We start from the raw sequence: 27,698 nt of genomic DNA, 5'->3' as shown, positions 1-27,698 counted from the left end.
ACCCTATTCCCCCTGGTTAAAAGGAGTGCACTACATTGGGACCCTATTCCCCCTGGTTAAAAGGAGTGCACTACAATGGGATCCTATTCCCCCTGGTTAAAAGGAGTGCACTACATTGGGAACAGTGTGCCATTTGGGATGCAGTAAAGCCTACATACTTACCACACTGCCCCTCTGTGTTGTTGTGGAATAGGGAGTTTGGCAGGGTTACACTGAACATAAGGGACTTAAACATCACTGTTGCTTTAATGGCAGGGATCTTCAACAGTAACTCCACCCCAGTGCTGGTGATCATGAGGTCTTCATTAGAAAAGGTCGGGAAGATCTGATTTCCATTGATGTAAACCTTGTGAATGATAAGGAAAAACATTACATTAGGAATGAGAATAGAGAACATAATAACATTACAATAATGTAGATAAGATATGAACAGTTTCCAGAACTAAATGAAGTCACAAGAAGAGTTGGTAGTCTGTTAATAATTTGTCAATATAATGAAATTCTTTGAAATGTCATGGGAATGTTTCAGATACCTTGATGATGGTTTTGAGTTAATGTGATGGCATCATCAAAGTGGTTAACCAATATGTAATGCTGCTAAATAACTATTTGTAACTACTGTAGTGTAGTACTGCAAATTACATTTGTAGTAGTCAGCAAGATCAGATATCCCTATTAATCAATACCCCCACGTTACAAAAAGTAAATAAGTAAATAATAGATTTCAAAATATGAAGCTAGATTATTTTAAGTCTTAAAGTGGCATGATAATGTCTAGATCAAAGAATGTCTGTTTCAAAGAATGTCTGTGTCAAGAATGTCTGTATCAAAGAATGTCTGTATCAAGAATGTCTATATCAAAGAATGTCTATCTCAAATTATGTCTATCTCAAAGTGCACTTTTTAAAGTGTATAAATGTGAATAATAGCACAGTTATAATTACCATATTTGTTGTCACGTTTAATCTCATCGGAGTAAGAACGATTTCATAGGACTTGTAATAGACAATCAGAGACTGAGGGCAGGTCGCATGTCCAGACGGATCGCAGTTATAATTGTCGATGATGACACTGAAGTTCTGTAGAGGAACTATTTCTTTCATCAAAACGTAGGTGCAGTTTTCCTGGAAACTGTAATATTGGCCATCAAATGTGACGTAATGAGGGTCTCCCCATCCATAGCATATACCTGAGAGATAGAACAGAAGAAGGTAACAAATAGATAGATCACTCATCAATACAAGAGTTTAAAGTCCTCCTCCAGTCTCCTTTTCACCTCATTTAACACCTGATTTACTGAACACAGCAGCTGGTCTAGGTATCCTCATGAAATGGCACAAGCTGATAACATCACAATGCTACCTAATATAATGTTTATAATGTTTACATACCCTACATTATTCATCTCATATGTATACGTATATACTGTAATCTATATAATCTACTGCATCCTTATGTAATACATGTATCACTAGCCACTTTAACTATGCCACTTTGTTTACATACTCATCTCATATGTATATACTGTACTCGATATCATCTACTGTATCTTGCCTATGCTGCTCTGTACCATCACTCATTCATATATCCTTATGTACATATTCTTTATCCCCTTACACTGTGTATAAGACAGTCGTTTTTTTTGGAATTGTTAGTTAGATTACTTGTTGGATTATTACTGCGTTGTCGGAACTAGAAGCACAAGCATTTCGCTACACTCGTATTAACATCTGCTAACCATGTGTATGTGACAAATAAAATTTGATTTGATTTGATCAGATCAAGGGTGCAACTTTCACTGGGGACGGGGGGTGGACGGGGGCATGTCTCCCCCAGTTTCTGAAATTGCATTTTTGTTCCCCCCCAGTTTTATCATTGTAATGTGATACAAAACAAGGCAATGCTGCGCTTCAGGACCATGCGGATGCCTCTGAGTGGTCCAGTAGGCTGTTTGGAGTGTTTATCTGACTGGATACAAATAATAAAGATAATGATTATGCCCCCCCACTTCTAAAACCAAAGTTGCGCCACTGGATCAGACCAACTCCTTGAAGTTTGCAGTTGTGTAAAAAAAAAACATTTTGTATTTCTTTACCCTTCAGTATGTGTACTTTACTGTATTTATACTTGGGATATCACTTTCAACAGGAAAAGTTCAAATATCACTGAAGGACGTCTTTAAAACAAGTAAACTTGGAGTAATAAGTATTTGTAGATGGTGAGAAGATCATTTAAAACATTACGTTTTGAACTTACATTCACATTCGTAGTGATAGCAGCAACCTGATTCGTCATAGACTTTCACTGGTGGGAATCCATTTTCACACACAGGCTTTTCTACAGACTTACAGTCCACAGGCGTGGTGGTAATTACACCTCTGTGGCAAGTCTGAGTAGTGCAGTTGTCTGTCTTCCAAGTCTCACCATCCTAAAGTTGAAAATGTATGTTTTAGTCCTGAAATTAAACACACTACGTACTACACAACACTATAAACTACACAACACTATGAACTACACAACACTATGAGCTACGCAACTCTATGAACTACACAGCACTATGAAGTACACAACACTACGAACTACAGAACACTATGAACTACAGAACACTATAAACTACACAACACTGCGAACTACACAACTATATAAACTACACAACACTACGAACTAAGAAACACAATTATTCTGTTTACTTTATTTCATTACCTTTCTTGGTGGAAAGACATATTCACAGCCCGTGTAAGGTGTAGTCGAGGACAATCTAGATGTTGTAGAATGGGTAGCTTCTGTTGTTGTTGAGACAGTGCTGACTGTAGTTGAGACAGTGCTGACTGTAGCTGAGACAGTGCTGACTGTAGCTGGGGTCGTAGAGGGACATGGTCTGGCTTGTTTCTCAACAACACAACTTGAGTTACAGTAGGATGTGAAACACCAGCCTGCCCCATCAGTCTCATTATATATCAAGGAACCTAAACATAAACATAATATTAGTAATGAATATACATTAAATGAAGTGTATGAATGCAATATGTAGTCAGAATGTATCATTTTAATGAAGGAAACTTATCACTTACCAGCAGGGAAATGTAGATTTTTGTATGTGCAAAAACATAATGTGGTAGGATTTGTGGTTGGGCTAGTGGTAGGGGGTGTTGTTGGGGTGGTGGTAGGGGTTGTTGTTGGGGTTGTGGTAGGGTTTGATGTCATAGTTTTTTCTGTCTGTATGGTCAAAGTTGTATATAGCTCTTGAGGTGCGACTGACTGCAATGTATTTGGGGTATTTGGTGGATTTGTGACTACAATGAAGGCTGTTGTTGTGGTAATAGTTGGGGTAGTGGTTGTTGTTGGTGGAGCTGTAGTACTTGTTGGGGTAGTGGTAGGTCTTGATGTTGAAGAATATATAGTAGTTGTTGGGGTAGTGGTAGGTTTTGATGTTGGGGTAGTGGTAGGAGTTGTTGCTGGGGTAGTGGTAGGTTTAGTTGTTGAAGTAGTTGTAGTAGATGTTGGGGTAGTGGTAGGTTTTGATGTTGGGGTCGTTGTAGTAGTTGTTGTTGGGGTAGTGGAAGGTTTAGTTGTTGAAGTAGTTGTAGTAGTTGTTGTTGAAGTAGTTGCAGTAGTTGTTGGGGTAGTGGAAGGTTTTGATGTTGGGGTAGTGGTAGGAGTTGGTGTTGGGATAGTGGTAGGTTTAGTTGTTGAAGTAGTTGTAGTAGTTGTTGTGGTAGTGGAAGGTTTAGTTGTTGAAGTGGTTGTAGTAGTTGTTGTGGAAGTGGAAGGTTTTGATGTTGAAGTAGTTGTAGTAGATGTTGTTGGGGTAGTGGTAGGTTTTGATGTTGGGGTAGTGGTAGGAGCTGTTGTTGGGGTAGTGTGAGGAGTTGTTGTTGGGGAAGTGGTAGGTTTAGATGTTGAAGTAGTTGTAGTCGATGTTGGGGTAGTAGTAGGTTTTGATGTTGGGGTAGTGGTAGGTTTAGTTGTTGAAGTAGTTGTAGTAGATGTTGAGGTAGTGGTAGGTTTTGTTGTTGCGGTAGTGGTAGGAGTTGTTGTTGGGGAAGTGGTAGGTTTAGTTGTTATAGTAGTTGTAGTAGATGTTGGGGTAGTGGTAGGTTTTGATGTTGGGGAAGTGGTAGGTTTAGATGTTGAAGTAGTTGTAGTCGATGTTGGGGTAGTAGTAGGTTTTGATGTTGGGGTAGTGGTAGATTTAGTTGTTGAAGTAGTTGTAGTAGATGTTGAGGTAGTGGTAGGTTTTGTTGTTGCGGTAGTGGTAGGAGTTGTTGTTGGGGAAGTGGTAGGTTTAGTTGTTATAGTAGTTGTAGTAGATGTTGGGGGTAGTGGTAGGTTTTGATGTTGGGGTAGTTGTAGGTTTAGTTGTTGAAGTAGTTGTAGTAGATGTTGGGGTAGTAGTAGTTTTTGATGTTGGGGTAGTGGTAGGTTTAGTTGTTGAAGTAGTTGTAGTAGATGTTGAGGTAGTGGTAGGTTTTGTTGTTGGGGTAGTGGTAGGAGTTGTTGTTGAGGTGGTGGTAGGAGTTGTTGTTGCGGTAGTGGTAGGAGATGTTGTTGGGGAAGTGGTAGGTTTAGTTGTTGAAGTAGTTGTAGTAGATGTTGGGGTAGTGGTAGGTTTTGATGTTGGGGTAGTGGTAGGTTTAGTTGTTGAAGTAGTTGTAGTAGATGTTGGGGTAGTGGTAGGTTTAGTTGTTGAAGTAGTTGTAATAGTTGTTTGGGTGGTGGTAGGTTTTGTTGTTGGGTTACTGGTAAGAGATGTTGTTGAAGTAGCTGTAGTAGTTGTAGGTTTTGTTGTTAGGGTAGTGGTAGGTTTAGATGTTGGGGTAGTGGTTGCAGTTGTTGGGGTAGTGGTAGGAGTTGTTGTTTGGGAGGTGGTAGGTTTAGTTGTGGGAGTAGTTGTAGTAGACGTTGGGGTAGTGGCAGGTTTTGATGTTGGGGTAGTGGTAGGTTTAGTTGTTGAAGTAGTTGTAGTAGATGTTGAGGTAGTGGTAGGTTTTGTTGTTGCGGTAGTGGTAGGAGTTGTTGTTGGGGAAGTGGTAGGTTTAGTTGTTATAGTAGTTGTAGTAGATGTTGGGGTAGTGGTAGGTTTTGATGTTGGGGTAGTTGTAGGTTTAGTTGTTGAAGTAATTGTAGTAGATGTTGGGGTAGTAGTAGTTTTTGATGTTGGGGTAGTGGTAGGTTTAGTTGTTGAAGTAGTTGTAGTAGATGTTGGGGTAGTGGCAGGTTTTGATGTTGGGGTAGTGGTAGGTTTAGTTGTTGAAGTAGTTGTAGTAGATGTTGAGGTAGTGGTAGGTTTTGTTGTTGCGGTAGTGGTAGGAGTTGTTGTTGGGGAAGTGGTAGGTTTAGTTGTTATAGTAGTTGTAGTAGATGTTGGGGTAGTGGTAGGTTTTGATGTTGGGGTAGTTGTAGGTTTAGTTGTTGAAGTAATTGTAGTAGATGTTGGGGTAGTAGTAGTTTTTGATGTTGGGGTAGTGGTAGGTTTAGTTGTTGAAGTAGTTGTAGTAGATGTTGGGGTAGTGGTAGGTTTAGTTGTTGAAGTAGTTGTAATAGTTGTTTGGGTGGTGGTAGGTTTTGTTGTTGGGTTACTGGTAAGAGATGTTGTTGAAGTAGCTGTAGTAGTTGTAGGTTTTGTTGTTAGGGTAGTGGTAGGTTTAGATGTTGGGGTAGTGGTTGCAGTTGTTGGGGTAGTGGTAGGAGTTGTTGTTTGGGAGGTGGTAGGTTTAGTTGTGGGAGTAGTTGTAGTAGACGTTGGGGTAGTGGCAGGTTTTGATGTTGGGGTAGTGGTAGGTTTAGTTGTTGAAGTAGTTGTAGTAGATGTTGAGGTAGTGGTAGGTTTTGTTGTTGCGGTAGTGGTAGGAGTTGTTGTTGGGGAAGTGGTAGGTTTAGTTGTTATAGTAGTTGTAGTAGATGTTGGGGTAGTGGTAGGTTTTGATGTTGGGGTAGTTGTAGGTTTAGTTGTTGAAGTAATTGTAGTAGATGTTGGGGTAGTAGTAGTTTTTGATGTTGGGGTAGTGGTAGGTTTAGTTGTTGAAGTAGTTGTAGTAGATGTTGGGGTAGTGGCAGGTTTTGATGTTGGGGTAGTGGTAGGTTTAGTTGTTGAAGTAGTTGTAGTAGATGTTGAGGTAGTGGTAGGTTTTGTTGTTGCGGTAGTGGTAGGAGTTGTTGTTGGGGAAGTGGTAGGTTTAGTTGTTATAGTAGTTGTAGTAGATGTTGGGGTAGTGGTAGGTTTTGATGTTGGGGTAGTTGTAGGTTTAGTTGTTGAAGTAGTTGTAGTAGATGTTGGGGTAGTAGTAGTTTTTGATGTTGGGGTAGTGGTAGGTTTAGTTGTTGAAGTAGTTGTAGTAGATGTTGAGGTAGTGGAAGGTTTTGTTGTTGGGGTAGTGGTAGGAGTTGTTGTTGAGGTGGTGGTAGGAGTTGTTGTTGTGGTAGTGGTAGGAGTTGTTGTTGGGGAAGTGGTAGGTTTAGTTGTTGAAGTAGTTGTAGTAGATGTTGGGGTAGTGGTAGGTTTTGATGTTGGGGTAGTGGTAGGTTTAGTTGTTGAAGTAGTTGTAGTAGATGTTGGGGTAGTGGTAGGTTTAGTTGTTGAAGTAGTTGTAATAGTTGTTGGGGTGGTGGTAGGTTTTGTTGTTGGGTTACTGGTAAGAGATGTTGTTGAAGTAGCTGTAGTAGTTGTAGGTTTTGTTGTTAGGGTAGTGGTAGGTTTAGATGTTGGGGTAGTGGTTGCAGTTGTTGGGGTAGTGGTAGGAGTTGTTGTTGGGGAGGTGGTAGGTTTAGTTGTGGGAGTAGTTGTAGTAGACGTTGGGGTAGTGGTAGGTTTTGTTGTTGGGGTAGTGGTAGGTTTAGTTGTTGAAGTACTTGTAGTAGATGTTGAGGTAGTGGTAGGTTTTGTTGTTGCGGTAGTGGTAGGAGTTGTTGTTGGGGAAGTGGTAGGTTTAGTTGTTATAGTAGTTGTAGTAGATGTTGGGGTAGTGGTAGGTTTTGATGTTGGGGTAGTTGTAGGTTTAGTTGTTGAAGTAATTGTAGTAGATGTTGGGGTAGTAGTAGTTTTTGATGTTGGGGTAGTGGTAGGTTTAGTTGTTGAAGTAGTTGTAGTAGATGTTGAGGTAGTGGAAGGTTTTGTTGTTGGGGTAGTGGTAGGAGTTGTTGTTGCGGTAGTGGTAGGAGTTGTTGTTGGGGAAGTGGTAGGTTTAGTTGTTGAAGTAGTTGTAGTAGATGTTGGGGTAGTGGTAGGTTTTGATGTTGGGGTAGTGGTAGGTTTAGTTGTTGAAGTAGTTGTAGTAGATGTTGGGGTAGTGGTAGGTTTAGTTGTTGGGTTACTGGTAAGAGATGTTGTTGAAGTAGCTGTAGTAGTTGTAGGTTTTGTTGTTAGGGTAGTGGTAGGTTTAGATGTTGGGGTAGTGGTTGCAGTTGTTGGGGTAGTGGTAGGAGTTGTTGTTTGGGAGGTGGTAGGTTTAGTTGTGGGAGTAGTTGTAGTAGACGTTGGGGTAGTGGCAGGTTTTGATGTTGGGGTAGTGGTAGGTTTAGTTGTTGAAGTAGTTGTAGTAGATGTTGAGGTAGTGGTAGGTTTTGTTGTTGCGGTAGTGGTAGGAGTTGTTGTTGGGGAAGTGGTAGGTTTAGTTGTTATAGTAGTTGTAGTAGATGTTGGGGTAGTGGTAGGTTTTGATGTTGGGGTAGTTGTAGGTTTAGTTGTTGAAGTAATTGTAGTAGACGTTGGGGTAGTGGTAGGTTTTGTTGTTGAAGTAGTTGTAATAGTTGTTGGTGTGGTGGTAGGTTTTGATGTTGGGGTAGTGGTAGGTTTAGTTGTTGAAGTAGTTGTAGTAGATGTTGAGGAAGTAGTAGGTTTTGATGTTGGGGTAGTTGTAGGTTTAGTTGTTGAAGTAGTTGTAGTAGATGTTGAGGTAGTGGTAGGTTTTGTTGTTGGGGTAGTGGTAGGAGTTGTTGTTGAGGTGGTAGTAGGAGTTGTTGTTGGGGAAGTGGTAGGTTTAGTTGTTATAGTAGTTGTAGTAGATGTTGGGGTAGTGGTAGGTTTTAATGTTGGGGTAGTGGTAGGTTTAGTTGTTGAAGTAGTTGTAGTAGATGTTGGGGTAGTGGTAGGTTTTGTTGTTGAAGTAGTTGTAATAGTTGTTGGGGTGGTGGTAGGTTTTGTTGTTGGGTTACTGGTAAGAGATGTTGTTGAAGTAGCTGTAGTAGTTGTAGGTTTTGTTGTTAGGGTAGTGGTAGGTTTAGATGTTGGGGTAGTGGTTGCAGTTGTTGGGGTAGTGGTAGGAGTTGTTGTTGGGGAGGTGGTAGGTTTAGTTGTGGGAGTAGTTGTAGTAGACGTTGGGGTAGTGGTAGGTTTTGTTGTTGAAGTAGTTGTAATAGTTGTTGGTGTGGTGGTAGGTTTTGATGTTGGGGTAGTGGTAGGTTTAGTTGTTGAAGTAGTTGTAGTAGATGTTGAGGTAGTAGTAGGTTTTGATGTTGGGGTAGTGGTAGGTTTAGTTGTTGAAGTAGTTGTAGTAGATGTTGAGGTAGTGGTCGGTTTTGTTGTTGGGGTAGTTGTAGTAGATGTTGGGGTAGTGGTAGGTTTTGATGTTGGGGTAGTGGTAGGAGTTGTTGTTGAGGTGGTGGTAGGAGTTGTTGTTGCGGTAGTGGTAGAAGTTGTTGTTGGGGAAGTGGTAGGTTTAGTTGTTGAAGTAGTTGTAGTAGATGTTGGGGTAGTGGTAGGTTTAGATGTTGGGGTAGTGGTAGGTTTAGTTGTTGAAGTAGTTGTAGTAGATGTTGGGGTAGTGGTAGGTTTTGTTGTTGAAGTAGTTGTAATAGTTGTTGGTGTGGTGGTAGGTTTTGATGTTGGGGTAGTGGTAGGTTTAGTTGTTGAAGTAGTTGTAGTAGATGTTGAGGTAGTAGTAGGTTTTGATGTTGGGGTAGTGGTAGGTTTAGTTGTTGAAGTAGTTGTAATAGTTGTTGGGGTGGTGGTAGGTTTTGTTGTTGGGTTACTGGTAAGAGATGTTGTTGAAGTAGCTGTAGTAGTTGTAGGTTTTGTTGTTAGGGTAGTGGTAGGTTTAGATGTTGGGGTAGTGGTTGCAGTTGTTGGGGTAGTGGTAGGAGTTGTTGTTGGGGAGGTGGTAGGTTTAGTTGTGGGAGTAGTTGTAGTAGACGTTGGGGTAGTGGTAGGTTTTGTTGTTGAAGTAGTTGTAATAGTTGTTGGTGTGGTGGTAGGTTTTGATGTTGGGGTAGTGGTAGGTTTAGTTGTTGAAGTAGTTGTAGTAGATGTTGAGGTAGTAGTAGGTTTTGATGTTGGGGTAGTGGTAGGTTTAGTTGTTGAAGTAGTTGTAGTAGATGTTGAGGTAGTGGTCGGTTTTGTTGTTGGGGTAGTTGTAGTAGATGTTGGGGTAGTGGTAGGTTTTGATGTTGGGGTAGTGGTAGGAGTTGTTGTTGAGGTGGTGGTAGGAGTTGTTGTTGCAGTAGTGGTAGAAGTTGTTGTTGGGGAAGTGGTAGGTTTAGTTGTTGAAGTAGTTGTAGTAGATGTTGGGGTAGTGGTAGGTTTAGATGTTGGGGTAGTGGTAGGTTTAGTTGTTGAAGTAGTTGTAGTAGATGTTGGGGTAGTGGTAGGTTTTGATGTTGGGGTAGTGGTAGGTTTAGTTGTTGAAGTAGTTGTAGTAGATGTTGGGGTAGTGGTAGGTTTAGTTGTTGAAGTAGTTGTAATAGTTGTTGGGGTGGTGGTAGGTTTTGTTGTTGGGTTACTGGTAAGAGATGTTGTTGAAGTAGCTGTAGTAGTTGTAGGTTTTGTTGTTAGGGTAGTGGTAGGTTTAGATGTTGGGGTAGTGGTTGCAGTTGTTGGGGTAGTGGTAGGAGTTGTTGTTGGGGAGGTGGTAGGTTTAGTTGTGGGAGTAGTTGTAGTAGACGTTGGGGTAGTGGTAGGTTTTGTTGTTGAAGTAGTTGTAATAGTTGTTGGTGTGGTGGTAGGTTTTGATGTTGGGGTAGTGGTAGGTTTAGTTGTTGAAGTAGTTGTAGTAGATGTTGAGGTAGTAGTAGGTTTTGATGTTGGGGTAGTGGTAGGTTTAGTTGTTGAAGTAGTTGTAGTAGATGTTGAGGTAGTGGTCGGTTTTGTTGTTGGGGTAGTTGTAGTAGATGTTGGGGTAGTGGTAGGTTTAGTTGTTGAAATAGTTGTAGTAGTTGTTGGGGTAGTGGTATGTTTTGATGTTGGGGTAGTGCTAGGATTTGTTGTTGAGGTGGTGGTAGGAGTTGTTTTTGGGGTAGTGGTAGGAGTTGTTGTTGGGGTAGTGGTAGGTTTAGATGTTGAGGTAGTTGTTGTAGTTGTTGGGGTACTGGTAGGTTTAGTTGTTGAAGTAGTTGAAGTAGATGTTGGGGTAGTGGTAGTAGCTTTTGTTGGGATAGTGGTAGGTTTAGTTGTTGAAGTAGTTGCAGTTGATGTTGGGTTAGTAGTAGGTTTTGTTGTTAGGGTAGTTGTAGTAGTTGTTGGGGTATTGGTAGGTGTTGATGTTGGGGCAGTGGTAGGAGATGTTGCGGAAGTAGCTGAAGTAGTTGCAGGGGTAGTGGTTGGTTTCGTTGTTGTGGTAGTATATGTTGGGGTAGTGGTAAGTTTAGTTGTTGAAGTAGTGGTAGGAGTTGTGGTTGGGGTAGTGGTAGATTTAGTTGTTGAAGTAGTTGCAGTAGTTGTTGGGGTAGTGGTAGGAGTTGTTGTTGGGGTAGTGGTAGGTTTAGTTGTTGAGGTACTTGTGGTAGTTGTTGGGGTAGTGGAAGGTTTTGTTGTTGGGGTAGTTGTTGGGGTAGTTGTTGTGGTAGTTGTTGGGGTAGTTGTTGGTTTTGATGTTGGGGTAGTGGTAGCAGTTGTTGCTGTAATGGTTGTTGTGGGCCTAACTGAGGTGGTAGTTGTCCCATTGCTACAAACATCAACAACATCAACACAACATCTGACTCTGATCTCGTAGTTGTAGCATATTGGTATATTGCCTTGATCCTTGTTGTGGCATATCAGTCCAACTGAGGGATTGCATTCAACATGTTGACCTAGTTTGTCCAAAGGAACAAGGAATAAGTCTTTGGCTCTGCATTCTACTTCCTTAGGTTGGCTACAAGTATCATTTCTATATTTCTTTATATCTTCTATGGTTTCATAATCTCCTCCTGTTTCTTGAGTAGGATAGTGATTGTCAATCCAGTCTGACCATTCACAGACAATCTTGGTCAGGCAGTGTGGAGTAGTAGTGGGTGAAGTGGTTGTTGGTGAAATAGGGGTTGTTGTTGCGGGAGTGGTAGGGGTTGTTGTTGGGGTAGTGGTAGAAGTTGTTGTTGGGGTAGTGGTAGGAGTTGAGAAAACAAATACTGTTGTGGTCGGTGTTTTGGTGGATATCTGTGTTGTTGGTTTAGTTGTTGTAGTTGTGAAACAGGGGTTCATAATCCGGACAATGGTTCCATTCTCTTTGCAGGTGGCAGTAATACAGGTCCCATCACCGTCAGATGTGTGATATATGGTCGCTCCATACTTGTATGTTCTGCCGTTGTATAAACAATAGCAAACTGCAATAGGATTTTCACAAGGAACACCAGTTATTGTTATGTAATCATCTTGTCATGTTACCTTCTTGGTAATAATGTAGGCCAATGTTTCAGTTATTATCATGTAATCATCTTGTCATGTTACCTTCTTGGTAATAATGTAGGCTAATGTTTCAGTTATTATCATGTAATCATCTTGTCATGTTACCTTCTTGGTAATAATGTAGGCTAATGTTTCATTTATTATCATGTAATCATCTTGTCATGTTACTTCTTGGTAATAATGTAGGCTAATGTTTCAGTTTGTAGTGGTTATCCTTACCTTGGACATCATAGCTGCATCTGACCTCAGTTGATGAGCAACGACTTGAAAAAGAAAGAGTGAGGTTACAGTACCTTTCAAAGTCGAATAAAATATTAAGAGCTATTTGTTATGAAGTACAAAACAATGTTACATGTTATATTCACAATGAGGTATTAACAGGTCAAATCACAATAAGGTATTAACAGGTCAAATCACAATAAGGTATTAACAGGTCAAATCCCAATAAGGTATTAACAGGTCAAATCCCAATAAGGTATTAACAGGTCAAATCCCAATAAGGTATTAACAGGTCAAATCACAATAAGGTATTAACAGGTCAAATCCCAATAAGGTATTAACAGGTCAAATCCCAATAAGGTATTAACAGGTCAAATCCCAATAAGGTATTAACAGGTCAAATCCCAATAAGGTATTAACAGGTCAAATCCCAATCTTTGAAAATCAAAATTAATTGAATGGTAGGAAAACCTCTTTGTAGGTGGACTATTGACATTGCCTTATCTGACCAGAGATACAGGCTACCTTAAGGCTTATACCAACCGTATTAAATCCTATGTAATATAAATACAGTATCTATGTATTTATCAAAATGTTGATCTGAAAACATACCATGTCTGACAGTTCTCCTTGGAAGGTATAACCTCTCCATTGTTGTAATGAGTTCCATCTCCATCGTAGCAACCACAGTCCTTCTTACTGACACACTTCATGGTACTTTCTTCCAAATAAGGCTGGGCCGAAGGACATTTTGGATAGCAACCTTTAAGATATAAACAGTCAATTTAATCCAGGACACCTGCACAGATTAGATCATCCTCATGGTATCTAGTTTTAACACCAAAGCTGTAATGGATATGATATTTCAATATTTGTATTTAGTTTTCAGTGTAGATGAACAAGGGAGGGAGGAGTCATTACATATTTTATACTGTACATTTGTTTAACAACTTGGAATGTAAATTGTCCAAATCAAACGGCCAAGCTGTTATGAAGGGTTCTTAGTTACCTTCCAGTGCAGGGATCTGACTGGAGCATGTTCCTGAGGGATTCCTGCAGGTCTTCATACAGGGGTATCCACAAGGATTATAATGCCACTCACACTCACCAATAGGGTTGTAGAAATCACAGAACAGTGCTGGTGAAATGAAAACATGTCACATTTTAACTGAACCAGGGTCCTAAAAGATTGATTGAACAGTTACACATTCAAATCATAAATTGGTATTTTGTCCCGATAGCTAAACAATCCCACCTATCCATTAATCAATTGTCCCACTCAAAGCAAATGACTCACGGCAGATATCTGGTGTTCTCCACTTGATACAAGCCCCTGCCTTGTTACAGGCCTGGGCGTAGGCTGCTACAGCTGTACAGAAACACTCGCAGTCTCCCCCAGTGTCACAGGCACACGAGTCCCTCACACAGGCATCATGGAATGGCGTGGGGTCCACCTTTTAGGAAGATGCAGTAAGCCATCATTAATTTATTCAATGCATTGCTCAGCTTGTTGAAGAGACTACAGATGAATTATTGACGGTGATTATTATTGGGTTGGATGGCTGACTTTATGTTTTTGTTATCTGTTTAGTGCTACTTTTGTTGTTGTCTATTATGGTGACTGTGTGGACATTCACACGATTATTGACAAACCAATTTTATTAAAAAGATTGCCATGTACCATCGTGCAACTCTGCTTGTCATTGTGTACCTTATAGGAAACCTGTTAGCCCAAGACTTGTGCTACAAAATGATCGGTTGTTATAAATTCCACCATAAGTTTGACCCTGAGGCTGTGAGGTAAATGAACTCTTGTTGTAGCCTTACCCTTATTGACCCTGAGGCTGTGAGGTAAATGTACTCTTGTTGAAGCCTTAACCTTATTGACCCTGAGGCTGTGAGGTAAATGTACTCTTGTTGAAGCCTTAACCTTATTGACCCTGAGGCTGTGAGGTAAATGAACTCTTGTTGATGCCTTAACCTTATTGACCCTGAGGCTGTGAGGTAAATTAACTATTGTTGAAGCCTTAACCTCATTGACCCTGAGGCTGTGAGGTAAATTAACTATTGTTGAAGCCTTAACCTTATTGACCCTGAGGCTGTGAGGTAAATTAACTCTTGTTGAAGCCTTAACCTTATTGACCCTGAGGCTGTGAGGTAAATGAACTCTTGTTGAAGCCTTAACCTTATTGACCCTGAGGCTGTGAGGTAAATGAACTCTTGTTGAAGCCTTAACCTTATTGACCCTGTGGCTGTGAGGTAAATGAACTCTTGTTGATGCCTTAACCTTATTGACCCTGAGGCTGTGAGTTACTGTGTATTAACTCTTGTTGAAGCCTTAATCTTATTGACCCTGAGGCTGTGAGGTAAATGTACTCTTGTTGAAGCCTTAACCTTATTGACCCTGAGGCTGTGAGGTAAATGTACTCTTGTTGAAGCCTTAACCTTATTGACCCTGAGGCTGTGAGGTAAATGAACTCTTGTTGAAGCCTTAACCTTATTGACCCTGAGGCTGTGAGTTACTGTGTATTAACTCTTGTTGAAGCCTTAACCATATTATTGTACTTATGCAGTGCCACTTTGGCTGCGTTTACACAGGCAGTCCAATTCAGATCATTCACCAGTTATTTGCATATCTGACACCAATTGATATTGCCCTTAAAGTATAAACAGCAACAACAAGAAAATGGAATCTGATCTTTTGAGCTCTGATTTATACCACTTCCATACGTGGATCTCAATCCTGATTCAAACCCAATTCTCCATGTGATCTCTGTCTGGATGCTCAGATCTGATGTTTTTGCTCTAAAATGGTTGTTTTGCACATGACCTGCCATTACCATGACAACCACCCAAAAATGTAAAGGACAGGAAATGAGCATTGCATCTGTGTGCTACTTCAGAACCTACATCAGTGTTAATGCGCCAATCTGATATGGGCTACAGTAAAACTACAGTCAGGGCCATAAATATTTGGACATTGACTAAGTTATTATTATTTTAGCATATTGGAGTTGACATTAAAAAGTGCAGACTTCAGCATTATTTTGAGGGTATTTACATCCAAATCGGATGAATTGTGTAGGAATTACAGGACTTTTTATATATGCCTCCCCCCCTTTTTTTAAGGGATCAAAAGTAATTGGACAATTGCCTGCTCAGCTGTTCCATGACCAGGTGTGTGTTATTCCCTCATTACTTAATTTACAAGTAAGCAGATAAAATGCCTAGAGTTTATTTCAAGTGTGGTATTTCCACTTGAAGTCCACTGCCAGTGAAGCAAGCCATCATTAGGCTGAAAAATGAAAACAAACCCATCAGAGAGACAGAAAAAACAGTAGGTGTGGCCAAATCAAATATTTGGTACTTTCTTAAAAAGAAAGAATGCACTGGTGAGCTCAGGGACACCAAGAGGCCCGGAAGACCACGGAAAACAACTGTGGTGGATGACGGAAGAATTCCCTGGTGAAAAACAAACCCTTTACAACAGCAAGGCACTGTATACATTACTAAATTTATCTGTGCCAAAGTCAACAATCAAGAGAAGACTCAACCAGAGTAAATACAGAGTAAAAAAGGAAGACCAGATTAAAGTTTGCCAAACAACATCTAAAAAAGCCTGTAAAGTTCTGTAACAACATCCTATGGACAGATGAGATGAGGATCAACTTGTACCAGAATGATGGGAAGAGAAGAGTATGGAGAAGGGAAGGAACTGCTCATCATCAGAGCATACCACCTCATCTGTGAAGCATGGTGGAGGTAGTGTTATGGGGTGGGCCTGTATGGCTGCCAATGGAACTGGTTCCCTTGTATTTATTGATGATGTGATTGCTGACAAAAGCAGCAGGATGAATTCTGAGGTGTTTAGGGCCATATCATATGTTCAGATTCAGCCAAATGCTTTTAAACACATTGGACAGTGTTGGGGAATAATCAGAATTGGTGTGAAACACGGCACTTGGTGAAGCCCTATTGGAAGAAGGACCTCATTCTGTGCGTCTGTGTGATTGTCTAAGTGACCCTCAGATGTGGTGAATTCCAATGATTTTAAATGTGCTAGCCAGGTATGCCCTGGGTTACTCTGTGTGAGTATTTTGTTATGGGATCACTAGGTAATAGTTGTCGGACCGTTCTGTGTGAGCGGGGTAGGGTTGACTCTGTGTGGGCAAACCTTTGTATGTTCTGATGTTCTGTGTGGACGTCTGACCAGTTCTGTGTGAACATCTGACCAATCCTGTGTGGGTGATCCTGAAAGTTCTGTGTGAGTACCTAAGATTTCTTACATTTTATATGGATTCTGTGAATTATTTGAAATTATGATAAATTGTATGTGTGTATAATCAATTACTAGAGATTTGATAAAGTAATGCTGAGAATGATTAGATAAAATTTAAACCACCCATTCGTAGACGTACGTAGGTTTTGGGGTTCCATTCCCGGACATTGCGCTGACTAAATTCTGAGTTTTTGATTGTAAATAATCTATGTGTATGTTTTGCCTGGAAAGTTATGGTGGCTAGTGTTTGTATAAGATATAAACTGAACGTTTTAATAGCTTGTCTGGTTCAAATTGATAGAAGGGATAAATTGAACGTTTTCAATAGATTTTTTAGGTTAAATTGATAGACTAATTCAACTTAAAATAATAACGAAGCGAATTTTGATGCAAAACGATGTCTGTTCACTAAATTATCTGCTGGAATAATGTATTGAGAATTGGGTCATATTTAAATTACTGTATCAATAGAGAAGACAGTTACCTAAGTTAAAGAAATTCTGAATAATAGCGGGGAGAGAATGGCGATAGAAAGTGATTACCGAAATGGTTTTCATTCTTATAGATTGACTGACGCATGTTATAATTTTGGCCCCGGCGTGTTATTTTTAAAGAAATAGGATACATTTCATAAGTGTGGAGAGCAAAGAGAAGAGGAAGTTATAAAGTTGGGTTTTAATCTTACGATAGAGGTAAGGAAAAACTTTAAAATGAGAGGGGTTATAATTTTGCCCACTGGGGGAAAAAGAAATAGGAGAGTAGATCTGAAAGTTGTGAGCGAGTAGGACATTGTGAGAATAGATTCTGATGGTTATTGATTCTTGGTTTGATTGTTTAAGTAACACCAGTTAATTTTGTATGATTGTTTAACCTGTAACACCAGTTATTTTGAGCAGGAAAGTTCATGTAGTCTAACATTATAGTATGTTTCCATTATGTGGAACAATGTCAGGTCATTAAAGGTGATTGCTGGATTGGATTTGATTTTTATGCTGATGAGACAGCGCCAACTTTTGAAAGATTTTAGATTTGTTTAGGAAAAATCAGGTTTGGTTTTTACTAAATTTATATCAACAGGTTGAAATTATTAGATTGCTGATTTAAAGTTTTTTTAGGAGTTGATTTAACTTAATTAAACATTGTATCATACATACATTGCCTTGCGAAAGTATTCGGCCCCCTTGAACTTTTCGAACTTTTGCACGCCCAATTTTTCAGTTTTTGATTTGTTAAAAAAGTTTGAAATATCCAATAAATGTCGTTCCACTTCATGATTGTGTCCCACTTGTTGTTGATTCTTCACAAAAAAATACAGTTTTATATCTTTATGTTTGAAGCCTGAAATGTGGCAAAAGGTCGCAAAGTTCAAGGGGGCCGAATACTTTCGCAAGGCACTGTATACATTGATTTGATTAAAACTTATGATTAATGATTTGAGATACAGTGGAATTATCATTAGGTTTGGTTTATAGTTCACGTTTGAGTTTCTGAATCGATGTAGTGTAAATGAATACTAACTAAGTGTTTTGTGTTTTCTCCGGGGGGAAAATGGATATTCCACTGTCTCTCTCTGGAATGTTTCCAGGGTCTATACTCTTGGGGAGAGTGAGTGAAATTGAGGCCATAAACTACCACATTGGAGGGGGCCTGGAAGTTTTTTGTTTTGCACATGCAAATTCTTTTGATAAAGGAATGTTCTGGGAACATGGAAATACAAAAATGTTAGAACTAGTTGATTATTGTTTGCAATTTGTTTTATATAGTGAAAAACACTGCTTTGAAGGGTTGTGTATGACCTATGACCTTCTGATGATTTTCCGTTGTGGCTTGATCACCCGCGTTGGAAAGCCATTTGGATAATGAAATTATGGTCATTTGTAATACTGCTTTCAAAATAATTTGTGTAATTGGTAAATATGTTTCTTAGCCAAATTTGTAATTTGGACCACTGTGAAGGGCATTGCTTTTAACTAAGGATATGCTGCTTTAAGTCTATTTTCCTATGACCATAGGGGTTAAATCATTTTTGTTATTGGAGTTTTTTTTTCAGTTTAGTGATTTTAATTTGATTAGGTTAGCTGAAATTTTGTTTTACATTTCTTTTCAGTTTTGTTTTACATTACTCTCATACGGAGAGATGTGTGTAAAACATGGGGGAGGATTCAGTTTTTTGAGGGTTTGAATTGAAGTTATACAACTTAAGTGATATGTGAAGGAGTGTATTGTATTGTTGAGTGTATTGTATTGTTGTGTTTGTTTTGTTCTATTCCCGAGGGGTAGAGGTCTAACTTCTTGATCCTTGGCTCTACGATGGAGTTGACAGTGAGATGGGGAGTATAAACCAATTTGAAAGAATAGTTTCAATAGAATGTTTTGATATTCTCTGTGAAATATGTTTAGATATGTGTATTAAGAATAACTGGTAAAAGTAATAATTTATCATGTAGTTAATGAACTGAACTAAACTGTTGTTCTGATCTGTTCTTTCGAGGTTATCATGAAAAGTGACATCAGACGGTATCTTAATGCATGGAAGAGATAATTGGACCGAATGGTGTGTCCCCCTCTAACTGGCTGAAGAAGAGTGACAAAGGTATTGAAGGAGGCTTTCCAAACCACTTCTACTGAGAGAAAAGAACCAAGCCAGAAATTGGTGTTTAGTATCAGATCTAAGCTATCAACTGCTTTCATGTTTCTCTCATACTGTGAGAGTCCACTTGGAGTGATCATGGAGAAAGATCTGTTCTAACATTTTCTTATGATGCTGGTATATTGGTTGACGAATAGACAAGACATGAGTGGTAAAGATGAGAAATTGAAATTGGGACATTATCATGGGCCACTTAGAACTGTAAAGCTATCTGAAGAAAAACGAAAGAGACGCCAGAAGATGCAGTGCCTGAGAGGGGGGGGGGGGGGGGGGGGGGTTGGTCAACTGTGCCATTAAATTGTTTATACTTTTGTGGTATCAGGTTGATTGAAGAGGTCTACACCATGTAAATTGTAGTAATCTAGATTAATAATGCATTGAGATACTGATCTGTATTATAATCATGATTAAAAAAGTTAATAGTAGAATTATGGGATAATTATACTGAATGTAAGTAAATCTGCTAATATTGATGTGTGTTAAATTGAGGATTTTACTTTGAGTGATAAGACAAATTTGAATCACTGAGGAATGCTATTCTAAATATTGGTTGGATAAATAGTTGGGTTGTTACTTATGATTTGTAATATGAATGATTTCACTGCCCTATGCTATATTCCTGAGTATATTTCTGAGCATGAGGACTTAGAGGGATGTATGTCCTATATGTTGTGAGGAGGCCTGTGTTTAGACACTGGTTCTCATGTAACTTAAAGAGCATTTATATGTTATGTTTTTATTTTCCTCAAATTGATTATTCTGTGTTATTAAACATGTGCAAGTTTGTCTTGTAGAATAAAGGTTGTAAACTTAGTTTCAGAAGGGAGAAAGCTTACATATAAGCTAAGGTATTTGACATTGAGGGGATTTTAATTTTTATATTGAGTATGTAATTAATATTCTGATTCTTTAGAAGGGACAATGTCCCTTGAGAGGGGAATGTTGGGGAATAATCAGAATTGGTTGGTAACATAGGTAAGATGTTTTATATTCATCATATGTTTGTAAGTTACTTCTCATCAGAATGTTATTTTTGTATAATACTGTGGCCGGGTTGCAGTATCTGTTCCATGTCAAGACTAAGTTGCTTGGGCCGGAGAGAGGGGAGAGGTCAAGCGTGTATCTCTTGGCTCCACAATGTCTGTGTGCCAGTCAGTGTGTCTCTGTGATCTTGTCAAGATAGGATGGATTTGATATATGCCTGTTGATATGGAGGATTGGTTTATGGTTCTGAGTTTGAGAAAATAACATAGTTTAGGAGACAAAGCTGAACGATTTATTATGTCTATGCTGTCTGACTATGTGTGTTTTTTGCTATTAAAGGATCTCAGCTGCAATGTGTAAGGAACTCTCAGAGAATTTATTGATAGACACTGAATTGATCTGAGAGTCACAGGTTGTGATAGAGCTCATATAATTAAAGATGGACTTTGATAACTAACTCTGACTTGTGTGTGGTTTGTTCTCATGATTAGGTAAATAGAGGACATTTCCACAACAACAGCCCTTCACATTGCAGATGGACAATGACCCGAAGCATACTGTGAAAGCAACCCAATACTTTTTTAAGGCAAAGAAGTGGAATGTTCTGCAATGGCCTTTAAGGCCTAGATTCAATCCTCGTTAAAGAGCGATTGAGCCAACAAATGCAGTGTTTACCTTGAATGTGGTCTTCATGAATTCAGAAATATTGCCTTTAAAAGGTGCATAGCCGAAATGGGGTCTAGAATATAGCCTTTTAGAGTTGATCCCAAACATCTCAGGTCCATATTTATATTACAGAGGAACTTTTCTACGACCTGTACTGCAATAAGGTGCAGAGAGGTCAGTGGCTGGGTAAGAACGGGTTATTTTCAAAGCCAGATTTACTCACAAATAAACCTTGATGAAGGTCAAGTTCCCCATACAGCAGATAGCTCCAACAACCAGAGTGATTGAGGCTATTAATACTTAAAGAGTACATTGATGCACCTGTGCGTTGATCTAAGTAACATCACCAAAAAATCCCCCTCACAATCTGTCAATTTAAGTGATATTTTACTGCTTCTTTAAGAAAGCTCAGGAAGTATGGAGGTAGCTTTGTGCCAACAAAAATAAGGGATTTAAGTACATGTCCAAAAAAGTTAAATATCTCCTAAATATACAACAGACACTTCAAAATCCTATTCCTTATGATTTATTTTTGACTGTCTGTTTTGCCATTTATGAATGTGTTGTTATGTTATAGCAGTAAAGGCCAAATTGAATATCTTATAAAATATCGTTGGGGGGGGATATATTTTTGAAACCTAAAGGGGTCCTAAAATTCCAAATGAAATAGCTAAATGATCAATGGCACTGTATGACCATCTGAAAACCATTCCATATGTAACTCCATCAACGGCTTTTAACCGAAATGGACCATTTTCACCAAATGTAATTACCAACATAGCCAAGATACACAAGTCATAGCCTTTGTACAGATAGCTTGTTTTAACCTGCCGACTGCATGTATCTGCTGTACTGTCTATTGAATGTATCCGCTGTACTGTCTATTGAATGTATCTGCTGTACTGTCTATTGAATGTATAGGTTATTCAAATGACTGTATTTATTCATTTATTTTATTTTACCTTTATTTAACTAGCCAAGTCAGTTAAGAACAAAATCTTATTTTAAATGATGGCCTAGGAACAGTGGGTTAACTGCCTGTTCAGGGGCAGAACGACAGATTTGTACCTTGTCAGCTCAGGGACTTAAACTTGCAACCTTCCGGTTACTAGTCCAACGCTCTAACCACTAGGCTACCCTGCATATGTGTGTCTTTTTATCTTAGTTTCTATCAGCTGCACTACGTCGACTTCCTAACAACTTCGGTTGGTATGGCAATAAAGTATTGAATCTACATTGAATAGTATCTGCTGTGTACTGTACCTTTGAGTGGCAGGCTGAGAAAACGTTACTGGTGATGATGCTGCAGCGTTTCAGAGACCAGGACTGCCTGTATGATCTTACAGTGCATGGGTTTTTTATGACATCAGCGTTGGGGCACCTGGGTGACACTTTCCAGCTGTTCCCAAACTCCAGAGCTTCAACAACCACTTCCTGGTTTCTGGACGTGAAGTCGTTCTTTCCATTACCGTCGTAGTTACCACACAGACCACACACTTGGCCCTGGAAGGAAATGAAACATTTAAAATAATAACTTGAAGTAGATAATAAAACGTCACATTGTTTTGTAAGCCAATGCAATTGCTAAACAAAGATACAGTGCCATCATTGGTTCAAAATGTCCTATTCTAGTCACTCACCTGGAAGGTAGAGCTGAGTTTGATGAACAGGCTATTCTTCTTGTCCCACATGAGGATCAGGCCATTTCCAGCCTCAACAACAACATAGAGACCGATAGAGTGGACCTGGTATGGTACGTCAACCCCGTTCTCTTGTTTGATCACTTTTACAGATTTATCTGCTAGTATGATCTCATTGTTCTGAAAGACAGAAACAGAAAGTGTTCATTGCTAATGTAATACTAGTAGACAGGTTTACACTGTGGTGGTGCTGGCTATTACACTATCCAATATGTACACTAAAAGTGGCAGTAGTAAAGCCTCTCTTGAAAAAGCCAAACCTTGACCCAGAAAATATAAAAAATATTGGCCTATATCGAATCTTCCATTCCTCTCAAAAGAAATTGAAAAGGCTGTTGCGCAGCAACTCACTGCCTTCCTGAAGACAAACAATGTATACGAAATGCTTCAGTCTGGCTTTAGACCCCATCATAGCACTGAGACTGCACTTGTGAAGGTGGTAAATGACCTTTTAATGGCATCAGACCGAGGCTCTGCATCTGTCCTCGTGCTCCTAGACGTTAGTGCTGCTTTTGATACCACCGATCACCACATTCTTTTGGAGAGATTGGAAACCCAAATTGGTCTACACGGACAAGTTCTGGCCTGGTTTAGATCTTATCTGTCGGAAAGATATCAGTTTGTCCCTGTGAATGGTTTGTCCTCTGACAAATCAACTGTAAATTTCGGTGTTCCTCAAGGTTCCGTTTTAGGACCACTATAGTTTTCACTATATATTTTACCTCTTGGGGATGTCATTCTAATACATAATGTTAACTTTCACTGCTATGCGGATGACACACAGCTGTACATTTCAATGAAACATGGTGAAGCCCCAAAATTGCCCTCGCTAGAGGCATGTGTTTCAGACATTAGGAAGTGGATGGCTGCAAACTTTCTACTTTTAAACTCGGACAAAACAGAGATGCTTGTTCTAGGTCCCTAGAAACAAAGAGATCTTCTGTTGAATCTGACAATCAATCTTAATGGTTGTACAGTCGTCTCAAATAAAACTGTGAAGGCCCTCTGCGTTACTCTGGACCCTGATCTCTCTTTTGAAGAACATATCAAGACTGTTTCAAGGACAGCTTTTTTCCATCTACGTAACATTGCAAAAATCTGAAACTTTCTGTCCAAAAATGATGCAGAAAAATTCATCCATGCTTTTGTCACTTCCAGGTTAAACTATTGCAATGCTCTAAATAAACTTCAGTTAGTGCTTAATACGGCTGTTAGAATCCTGACTAGAACAAAAAAATGTGATCATATTACTCCAGTGCTAGCCTCCCTACACTGGCTTCCTGTCAAGTCAAGGGCTGATTTCGAGGTTTTATTGCTAACCTAAAAAGCATTACATGGGCTTGCTCCTACCTATCTCTCTGATTTGGTCTTGCCGTACATACCTACACGTACGCTACGGTCACAAGACGCAGGCCTCCTAATTGTCCCTAGAATTTCTAAGCAAACAGCTGGAGGCAGGGCTTTCTCCTATAGAGCTAAATTTTTATGGATTGGTCTGCCTACCCATGTGAGAGACTCAAATTCGGGTCTCAACCTTTAAGTCTTTACTGAAGACTCATCTCTTCAGTGGGTCATATGATTGAGTGTAGTCTGGCCCAGGAGTGTGAAGGTGAACGGAAAGGCTCTGGAGCAACGAACCACCCTTGCTGTCTCTGCCTGGCCGGTTCCCCTCTTTCCACTGGGATTCTCTGCCTCTAACCCTATTACAGGGGCTGAGTCATTGGCTTACTAGGGATCTTTCATACCGTCCCTAGGAGGGGTGCGTCACTTGAGTGGGTTGAGTCACTGATGTGAACTTCCTGTCTGGGTTGGCGCCCCCACTTGGGTTGTGCCGTGGCAGAGATCTTTGTGGGCTATACTCTGCCTTGTCTCAGGATGGTAAGTTGGTGGTTGAAGATATCCCTCTAGTGGTGTGGGGTCTGTGCTTTGGCAAAGTGGGTGGGGTTATATCCTTCCTGTTTGGCCCTGTCTGGGGGTGTCATCGGATGAGGCCACAGTGTCTCCTGACCCCTCCTTGTCTCAGCCTCTAGTATTTATGCTGCAGTAGTTTATGTGTCGGGGGCTAGGGTCAGTTTGTTATATCTGGAGTACTTCTCCTGTCCTATCCGGTGTCCTGTGTGAATTTAAGTATGCTCTCTCTAATTCTCTCTTTCTCTCTTTCTTTCTCTCTCTCGGAGGACCTGAGCCCTAGGGCCATGCCTCAGTACTACCTGACATGATGACTCCTTGCTGTCCCCAGTCCACCTGGCTGTGCTGCTGCTCCAGTTTCAACTGTTCTGCCTGTGATTATTATTATAAGACTATGCTGGTCATTTATGAACATTTGAACATCTTGGCCATGTTCTGTTATAATCTCCACCCGGCACAGCCAGAAGAGGACTGGCCACCCAACATAGCCTGGTTCCTCTCTAGGTTCCTTCCTAGGTTTTGGCCTTTCTAGGGAGTTTTTCCTAGCCACCGTGCTTCTACACCTGCATTGCTTGCTGTTTGGGGTTTTAGGCTGGGTTTCTGTACAGCACTTGAGATATCAGCTGATGTACGAAGGGCTTTATAAATAAATTAGATTTGATTTGATATACTGTACATGTCAATTTGAAATTCTACTGTACAAATACATAGCTAACCCTAACCCAAATACATAGCTAACCCTAACCCTAATACATAGCTAACCCTAACACTAATACAAGGAGGGGGGGGGGGGTTCCTGCTATCAATTCTGCTCATAGAGAATTCTAAGCAGGCATTCCATCAGACAGCCCTGTCAATCTAGCTACAGTGGTTGCTCCACTAAGAATGTTGTGATTATGCTGCGGGATTTAGAGGTAATTTGTGGTTTAGTACGGTACCCTGCGTCACCACTTCATTGCTCCAGACAAACGCAAGGGGGAGTTAGAGCACGGATTATGATTTTGGTTCCAACTGTGTCTCTAACTGACAATGAATGGGTGACATAAACCTAAATAGAAACTGATAATTGTGCACGACTTCAGTATTACTTACTAAAACTGTTGTTAAACAGGTTTTTATTATTTCATTTTGTTAGGATTGTTTTGGTATTACTGTAGTACTGTAGGCTACTCTCGACCAGTCACGTTGTACAGCGCCTGAGTGGCAAAATGGTCTAAGACACTGTTTAGCAAGCTATGTTGCTACAGATGCTGGTACAATACTCCTACCGGCCTCGACTGGGAGATCCATGAGAAGACTGTAGGTTTTGTAGCTAAATGCATGGGGGGGATGAGATAAGCGCAATCCAGAGTTCAGCATGCAATTCCGCTCACTGCCACCGGCGTCGACATTGTGCCAAATGTCCAGACTTGTCTATTGTACCTTTAATGCATGTCTGAAGCCATTTATGAACAGTAGTTCCTACCCCCAAGAAGAGCTTGATGGCCTTGGAACAGGTGGTGCCGGTGGTTCCACAGGGAATGTTCTCTGTGATCACTCTAAAGGTACCGTTTGGATTGTTGCTGCAGTAGTCCTGCAGGATGTTTTCAAATTCACAATCAGAAAACATCGTACTTATTATTATTTTTACCTCATCTTAATCATAATTAGAAAATATGTGCATCATACATAAAGTAGAGGTTTTAATAAAAATCATGAATACAAATGATTATTGCCCTACCTGAGTAAGAATGTATTCACAATCTCCATTGAAAGTGAACCTTTCCTCATCAAAAGTGATGAAATGCCCATCTCCATATATGGCACACATCCCATCACACTGCTTATTGGTACACAGCCATTTTCTGCCTTCACAAGTGCTACAATGATGCAAACATAATCACATGGGAAGATTTTAGAGGGAAGCATTTGACATATCCAAAGAAGAAGAAGAGGGATAGAAGTTGATTTTACCAGGTATTGCAGTCTACTTTGAGCACATGTCCAGGTTGGTAATAGACTCCATTGTGAGAACAGGGACATAGGTCTTCCTTGATGCATCCTCCGTTTCCATCAGACAGCAGACCGTCAGGACATACACAGCCTGACACACACTCTGCACTGATCTATAACACAATGAATCAGGGAAGGACTGACATGAATTTAAGTTGGACTTTATGTGCCTGAATGTCCCTCCTCCCACCAGGGTATAAGATGTGGACATTATGTGCCTGAATGTCCCTCCACCCTGCAGGGTATAAGTTGTGGACATTATGTGCCTGAATGTCCCTCCAACCTCCAGGGTATAAGATGTGGACATTATGTGCCTGAATGTCCCTCCTCCCACCAGGGTATAAGATGTGGACATTATGTGCCTGAATGTCCCTCCAACCTCCAGGGGTATAAGATGTGGACATTATGTGCCTGAATGTCCCTCCACCCTCCAGGGTATAAGATGTGGACATTATGTGCCTGAATGTCCCTCCAACCTCCAGGGTATAAGATGTGGACATTATGTGCCTGAATGTCCCTCCAACCTCCAGGGGTATAAGATGGGGACATTATGTGCCTGAATGTCCCTCCACCCTCCAGTGTATAAGATGGGGACATTATATGTCCACATCTTAAATTAAAACATGTTGTGAGGCATTTTCATGTTTTTATTAACGTGTTGTAAGGCATGTTTTATTAACGTGTTGTAAGGCATGTTTTATTAACGTGTTGTAAGGCATGTTTTTATTAACGTGTTGTAAGGCATGTTTTTATTAACGTGTTGTAAGACATGTTTTTATTAACGTGTTGTAAGGCATGTTTTATTAACGTGTTGTAAGGCATGTTTTTATTAACGTGTTGTAAGGCATGTTTTTATTAACGTGTTGTAAGGCATGTTTTTATTAACGTGTTGTAAGGCATGTTTTATTAACGTGTTGTAAGGCATGTTTTATTAACGTGTTGTAAGGCATGTTTTATTAACGTGTTGTAAGGCATGTTTTTATTAACGTGTTGTAAGGCATGTTTTATTAACGTGTTGTAAGGCATGTTTTATTAACGTGTTGTAAGGCATGTTTTTATTAACGTGTTGTAAGGCATGTTTTATTAACGTGTTGTAAGGCATGTTTTTATTAACGTGTTGTAAGGCATGTTTTATTAACGTGTTGTAAGGCATGTTTTATTAACGTGTTGTAAGGCATGTTTTTATTAACGTGTTGTAAGGCATGTTTTATTAACGTGTTGTAAGGCATGTTTTTATTAACGTGTTGTAAGGCATGTTTTATTAACGTGTTGTAAGGCATGTTTTATTAACGTGTTGTAAGGCATGTTTTTATTAACGTGTTGTAAGGCATGTTTTTATTAACGTGTTGTAAGGCATGTTTTATTAACGTGTTGTAAGGCATGTTTTATTAACGTGTTGTAAGGCATGTTTTTATTAACGTGTTGTAAGGCATGTTTTATTAACGTGTTGTAAGGCATGTTTTTATTAACGTGTTGTAAGGCATGTTTTATTAACGTGTTGTAAGGCATGTTTTATTAACGTGTTGTAAGGCATGTTTTTATTAACGTGTTGTAAGACATGTTTTTATTAACGTGTTGTAAGGCATGTTTTTATTAACATGTTGTAAGGCATGTTTTATTAACGTGTTGCATGTTTTATTAACGTGTTATAAGGCATGTTTTATTAACGTGTTGTAAGGCATGTTTTATTAACGTGTTGTAAGGCAT

At 39.8% G+C, this 27,698-nt stretch overlaps 2 protein-coding genes and 1 long non-coding RNA gene across 3 annotated transcripts in view; 2 read left to right on the top strand and 1 right to left on the bottom strand.

Annotated features, from left to right (window-relative positions):
- Window positions 1-248: 248 nt before the first annotated feature.
- LOC116356314 (uncharacterized) lies at window positions 249-7,782 on the top strand. The gene is made up of 4 exons (XM_031801470.1): window positions 249-267; window positions 4,462-4,608; window positions 4,918-6,401; window positions 7,765-7,782. The coding sequence occupies exons 1-4, from the start codon at window positions 249-251 to the stop codon at window positions 7,780-7,782; spliced, it is 1,668 nt and encodes a 555-aa protein (XP_031657330.1).
- Window positions 7,783-7,944: 162 nt separating this feature from the next.
- Window positions 7,945-8,418, top strand: LOC116356330 (uncharacterized). The gene is made up of 2 exons (XR_004204830.1): window positions 7,945-7,974; window positions 8,044-8,418. It is a non-coding gene; the product is annotated as an uncharacterized LOC116356330 (long non-coding RNA).
- Window positions 8,419-10,691: 2,273 nt separating this feature from the next.
- Window positions 10,692-27,698, bottom strand: part of LOC109879450 (mucin-5AC) — a 37,784-nt gene continuing 20,777 nt past the window's right edge. Inside the window, exons 21-26 of the mRNA XM_031801469.1 lie at window positions 25,465-25,572; window positions 22,032-22,211; window positions 21,736-21,894; window positions 13,110-13,266; window positions 12,822-12,873; window positions 10,692-10,827 (exon numbers count right to left, since the gene is read on the bottom strand). Of these exons, the coding sequence (XP_031657329.1) occupies window positions 10,692-10,827; window positions 12,822-12,873; window positions 13,110-13,266; window positions 21,736-21,894; window positions 22,032-22,211; window positions 25,465-25,572 (792 nt within the window). The remainder of the gene's footprint in view (window positions 10,828-12,821; window positions 12,874-13,109; window positions 13,267-21,735; window positions 21,895-22,031; window positions 22,212-25,464; window positions 25,573-27,698) is intronic.

This window comes from Oncorhynchus kisutch, linkage group LG22 (assembly GCF_002021735.2).
Source record: "Oncorhynchus kisutch isolate 150728-3 linkage group LG22, Okis_V2, whole genome shotgun sequence".
Lineage (NCBI taxonomy): Eukaryota > Metazoa > Chordata > Actinopteri > Salmoniformes > Salmonidae > Oncorhynchus > Oncorhynchus kisutch.
The sequence above is the reverse complement of the archived record's forward strand: the minus strand, read 5'-3'. Positions and strand labels throughout refer to the sequence as shown.

What these genes read in the sequence shown, in the direction of transcription:
- LOC116356314 (XM_031801470.1), top strand. An exon ending in AGATGTTGGGGTAGTGGTAG is followed by an intron (nt 4,609 to 4,917) that starts GTTTTGATGTTG and finishes GGGTAGTGGCAG; the next exon opens with GTTTTGATGTTGGGGTAGTG.